Source organism: Triticum dicoccoides, chromosome 7A, assembly GCF_002162155.2.
Source record: "Triticum dicoccoides isolate Atlit2015 ecotype Zavitan chromosome 7A, WEW_v2.0, whole genome shotgun sequence".
Classification (NCBI taxonomy): domain Eukaryota; kingdom Viridiplantae; phylum Streptophyta; class Magnoliopsida; order Poales; family Poaceae; genus Triticum; species Triticum dicoccoides.
Genome location: NC_041392.1, coordinates 89,253,052 through 89,258,527, shown reverse-complemented (window position 1 = coordinate 89,258,527; position 5,476 = coordinate 89,253,052). Strand labels below are relative to the sequence as shown.

At 43.2% G+C, this 5,476-nt stretch overlaps 1 protein-coding gene across 1 annotated transcript; it reads left to right on the top strand.

Annotated features, from left to right (window-relative positions):
- Window positions 1-1,049: 1,049 nt before the first annotated feature.
- LOC119334753 lies at window positions 1,050-5,008 on the top strand. The gene is made up of 4 exons (XM_037607299.1): window positions 1,050-1,246; window positions 3,489-3,581; window positions 3,684-4,162; window positions 4,654-5,008. The coding sequence occupies exons 1-3, from the start codon at window positions 1,226-1,228 to the stop codon at window positions 4,158-4,160; spliced, it is 591 nt and encodes a 196-aa protein (XP_037463196.1). The 5' UTR covers window positions 1,050-1,225; the 3' UTR covers window positions 4,161-4,162; window positions 4,654-5,008.
- Window positions 5,009-5,476: the final 468 nt, after the last annotated feature.

The following is a 5,476-nucleotide window of genomic DNA, read 5'->3' as shown; positions in this document are numbered from 1 at the left end:
GGCGCGTGTGGTGGAGGGCAGCAGCGGCATGGCGAGGCGGGCGCATCGCGGGGTAGAGGCCGTGAGGCGTGGGCGTTGCGCAGGGAGCGCGCTGCCGCGGGGTGGAGGCCGTGGCTTCAGGGCGGTGGCAGGCGGGGCTTGGCAGCAACGAACGAGGCGAGCGCGAGGCGGCCACGGTGCCGCAGCGAGCGCGGCTGCGGGGGCGGTCGGAGACGGGCATGTGGGCGTGAGTACGGCGACAGGGGAAGGGAGAGGCCGGGGGGCTCACCGTGGAGCTGTAGGGGACATGGCAGTGGGTCTCAGGGAGGAAGACGGAGACGACGACAGCGGCAAGCGACGGGGCCGACCGATGAGCAGGAGGCCAGGGACGGGGTGGCGTTGGCGTGGTCCATGACGGCAGGGGCGGTCCGGGCGGCGAGGTGGTGCAGAGATCGACAAGGAGGAGTCGAGGACGAATCGGTCCGACGTGGACGGATCTGAGCGGCGCCGCGGGGAGACGGCGATGGCGTCGAGCGCCCCCGATCCCGATTTGGATCGAGGAGGGGGCGGAAGGGGAGTGGGACGAGTAGGGTGGGCGTAGTGGGGTAGTGCGGTTAGGGTTTCGGGTGGAGTGGGGGATAAGGAGGAGTGGGGTGGGCCTCCTGGTTGGCCTAGAGGCCAACTGGGCCGGGGTCCAGTGGGGGAGGGGGGTTTTCTCTTTTATTTTTGTTTGCTTTCCTTTTATATTTTGTTTATTCTCTGTTTTTTCTGCTATAATTTTATATTTTAAATACATTAGTTTTATAAAACGGAGACACTAAAAATCAGTCGACGGGCCAGCCGTCCGATCTTCAGCTGCTTGTAGATTCGCGCTGGGGCACTTTGTTCTTAGTTTTCAGCCAGTCTAAGGCATGGACCGGCCCGCTTTGTCTCTTTCCCGCCGTATGCGCGCCCCCTAGAGCGAGTGCTGCTGATGGGCTGGGGCTGGGTTGTGCCCGTTCTTTTTTCTGTGTTTTTTGTTTTTTTCAGGCCGCATTAAAGTGAAGAAGGGGAAGCGACCAGCCTTTTTTTGAGAAAGGGAAGCGACCAGCCCGTGGTTATTAAGCAGAGGGGGGCGAGCAATCAGAGCTCATTTACTCATCGTCTCTCCCCATTCTCTCAGTCTCAAATCGAAGAACGCTGCAGGGGAGAGAAGAAAGGCCAAGCTCTGAAGATCGGCGTGCTACAGAGGCTCAACGAGAGAGAAATGGTGGGCGCTGCTGATAGAGTGAGTTTCCCCCTACTTTTTTCTCCATCTTTTTTCATTTCTTTGTTTGTTTTTGTTCTTTGTTGGTGATATACCTCAGATCTGAAGAGGTTAGGGGTAGTTGTTTGCGAAGTTTAATAGCTTCAACTCTATAATCGACTCTTTTAGTTATTTTTCTTGTGTCCTTATTGTTCAAGCAGCCAATAGATTGAACACGAAAATCAATCCCCACCAGTGTGTTTGCGCACCAAAATGCAGCACCCCTACTTCAGTTTTCTCTCTAGGGTTCACCTATGTGTGCCAAAATTACCATTCATAGAGAGATCCCAGCGCAAGAGACTAGTTTTAAATGTTAGAGTAACGACTAAGGTGCCAATGTTTTTTGTTCAATGTTAGAGCAACGACTGAAGTGCCAGTGTTTTTGCTCGAGCGGAGCCCAATTTCTCATTGCCCCGAAATGAAGGATTCCCCTTTTTCTTGGGCAGTTTTCGATGTGTCTAATCGGAAATGAAGTGGCCATTTTTTTGAAGTAGCTTGTGAGCGATTTTGAAGTAGCTGCTGTCATGTTCCAAGCACCTCTGTTTTTTGTAAAGCTGATAAACAGATCTGATTGTTTTCACCAACTGAACCCAGCTCTAACCAAAGTGTGCGCACACACAGAGCAACCTAACTTGTGCATGGAAATTTTTCAACGAGGCTCCTTTTGACAAAAAGAAGAAGAAGGGAATGGAAGGATTTCTCGTCTTTTCATGTCTGTTACTTCAGGCGTTTTCCATATGAAGTTCAGTTAGTCTAGTACTTTTCTGCTTCTTCAGATGTAAAGCCAAGTAATTTGTAGTTCTTTAGTCTGAAGTTCTGCTGAAGATGTACATGAATGCATATTCATTTTTTGTACGCTTCTTTTTAGCAAATAAATTGTATTTGGACACTAAATTTGTTAACAACACATGAACTAGTGATTACAGTATAGGCAGGGTATTGATATCTGACACCATGAACACTACTTGTTTGTTGTGTTTGTGCAAAAAATGCCCTTTTTAGAGAATGAACCAGGCAGGAGAACCGTTGTAGCTGCTTACTCATTGACGCACTAGAAAATCCAGCCGCTCACTCTGGCTGGCTTTGAGGCACTACTAGATTAGAGGGGGATTGGGGTCGTTTTTTGTTTGTATCAAGTGTAAATTAATAGTTTCAACCATATAATCGCCTCCAGGATTTTTTAGACATCTTTTTCGTGTCATTTTTTCTTCAAGCACTGGTATGTAGGGGGGCGCCCTTTTTTTGTGTGTGATTTTTTATCTTCAGATCTTCTGCTGAAACCTTTTGTGAATCAATAGGATGCTGATACCATTTTTTTCTCTGGGAAAACAAGAGGATGATTATGGAACCTATCATTTAGCTGTAGCATGTTTTCTTTTTATTTTTTTATTTTTTTTGTTGAAACCCTATGAATCAGTAGCATGTTTAATATTTTTATTTTTCTCTGGAATCAAATGATAAATGATTTACTGAACTTATCTATCTAGGAGTGGCATGTTTATTTTGTTTTTGTATCAACTTTTTGATTAGTAGTTTCAAGCAGAGAATCGCTCCCGGAGTACTTCTGCGGCACTGATTAGAACTAGTAATAAAGCCTAGTAGCTATAATAGTGATTAGTATCTTTTTTGTTTATATACTGGAAGTAGTACTAGTAGCACCACCATTTTTCTATGTAGGTACATTTTAGTTTCAGAGGTTAAACTCATGACCATCACAGGAGTATTCTCTGATCTGTCGAGTAGCAAAAAATGAAATATCTTAGCCTAGATTAGCATCGTTTTCTGAATTAATTTAGTCACAAAAATGTATTAAAAAGCAAGATTTTTGTCATTTGGGGGGGGGGGGGCAGTTTTTAATTTCAGGAACCTGAACGGACCCTGTGTGAAGCTATTCGAAACTATTTTTTGTTTGTAATTCCTTTTTTTCAGAAGAGTGTAATAGTAACCACATGTACAATAATACTTTCGTTTCTTCTCTTTTCCCGAAACTTGAACCACTAGTCTTTTTACAGCAGAAGTACCTTTTGTTTTGGTTGTACCATCGGGTAAGCATGGTTTTTGGGCTTTTTCGCAGTCAATAAAGTTGTATGAATACATTGTGAATATATATATATATATGTTTCTGAGGTCAAAGAATGACACTGTAAAGTGTTTTTTTAGTGAGTTATCCATTCTAATTTATTTTTATTTTATTTTTTGCTTTTCCTTTTTTGGATGTGTACAGGGGGTTTGTGGAGTTTGTTTCAACCATTGCAAGTATGAGACCGAGGGAAGCGGTTTAAACATGTTTGCATGGGAGGAGTTCAAGAATGCAGGAGTAACTCACTCCTAACCTTTTTTACTAATGTCATCACAATTTGTCATAACTTTTTCCCTTGACATCACTCCTAACTTTTTTGTTTTTTTTTGTTCAAATCAGGTTGTGCCCTGCAATGAAAGGGCCCGTTTCAACAATGTGACAGGAGAGAAGGTGACGTTTGTGGCAAACCAACGGGCATACACTGTAAAGTGTTACAAGGGTCACAGAAAGAGCGCTATGTATGGGAGAGGTTGGAGGAAGTTCTATGAAGACAACAAGCTGGGCAAGGGTCAGATGGTGGTGTTATTCCTGGATCAACTTTCGCCTATGGCATCTATTTTGTGGTTCCAAGTGGACAACGACTCCGAAGATGAACAGCCTATGGAGGAGGGTGATCCCATTGAAGATTCAGACTCAGATAATGAGGATGGAGGAGCTTCAAGTGATGATGGTGAAGGCATTGTTCGCACTAGGGGGCTTTTGCTTAATGAGAGAGAGAGGATTTTCAGCTACAAGGGCTGCTGCCTCTCAGTGATGATTTCATCGGGTTTGCTTTTGTTCACCGCCTCACAAGGACAGACATTTGCTTGGGCATGATGGTATGTATCTCTTTTTCTTCCTTTTTTCTTTTTTTGTATGGTATGCTACAGGCATATATATGTGAACACATAATGCAAATATGATTCCTTGAAAGAGAAGGGGCAGGGTAATATGGATTCTAAAACCAAAAATTGCATAAGTAAAAATATAAGATTTTTTTGTAGGAGTTTTTAGTATCTGCAAGCATGTTTTGAACATGTATTCATGTTCAGTTTTTTTCCCAGTACACTCTTTTCAAAGCAAAAAAAATGTGAATTGTTTTTTAGCTGTTTTTTAAATTATTCAAAGACCAAACAAAAGTTTGATTGTTTTTGATATAAACACTCATTTTTCTGTGTCTGTTTGTGTTTTTTTGATAGAAAATACCCAAGAAAGTTGTTGCTGCCACGCTGTTTGAAGAACAGGGGGTTGTTGGTATTTTTGTGGATGGTGGGAGATTCAAAAAAATCTCATACAGAACTGCTGATGATGGCCGCATTGTGTTTGACAGCAAGAAGTGGAAAGACTTCGCAGCTAGCAGAGGACTCAAAGTCAACACAGCTGTTCTTATTGGCTTCAAGAGCAGCGAGAGGGATGATGTCCATGTCCTGGTTATCTTGAAGAAGCTTGGCTAGGCGCCAGCCACAGCAACTGACGACAAGCAGAGTTGCGTCTATAATACTCATCTTTTGGGTATTTCTATATATTTTCTGTGTCGAAGTCTGTATGACGAACCTTTTTTCATTTTTATGCCATGCCGAACCTGTCAATGTAGTTTCCATTTTCTTATGTGTCCATCGAACAATGCGGCTTGAATAATATATGATGGGAACCCTTTTCTACATTATATTCAAGTTTTCACCTAAGTTTTTTTTGTTGATTTTTTCAGTAACTATACATATACTTTTTAATTTATGTGTACATGCTTTTTTTTAAATGTCAAAATGTGTGCTTCTGTGTTCGTTTCAAGGACACCAGACTTCCTCTATACATGTCATTTTTTTCCACGCTATCCAACCAGCTTATGTGTTTTTAATTGAACTTTATTGATTTTTTTAAGCCTGTGCGCGATCTATTTTTGCTTGCATGTCTTTTTTCTAAAATGATTACTATGGGACTTTTTGTTTTGTCGAAGGTGGGCGGCGTAGAGACAAGGGGGCCCAGTTTTTTTGCGGCAACTAGGGGGGAGACCTTTGTTTTGTTGGAGGGGGCGGCGTCAAAAGACATGGCCCCCAATTTACATGTTCTACACTAGGGCACGTAAAACTTTCATGTCTTTTCTACATTGGTCGCAACTAGGGGGAGGGGACATTTGTTTTCTTGGTCGCAACGCG

Coding starts and splice junctions, on each gene's coding strand:
- LOC119334753 (XM_037607299.1), top strand. CDS start 1,226: ATGGTGGGCGCTGCTGATAGA. Junction 1,247..3,488: donor TGGTGGGCGCTGCTGATAGA/GTGAGTTTCCCC, acceptor GGATGTGTACAG/GGGGTTTGTGGAGTTTGTTT. Junction 3,582..3,683: donor AGGAGTTCAAGAATGCAGGA/GTAACTCACTCC, acceptor TGTTCAAATCAG/GTTGTGCCCTGCAATGAAAG.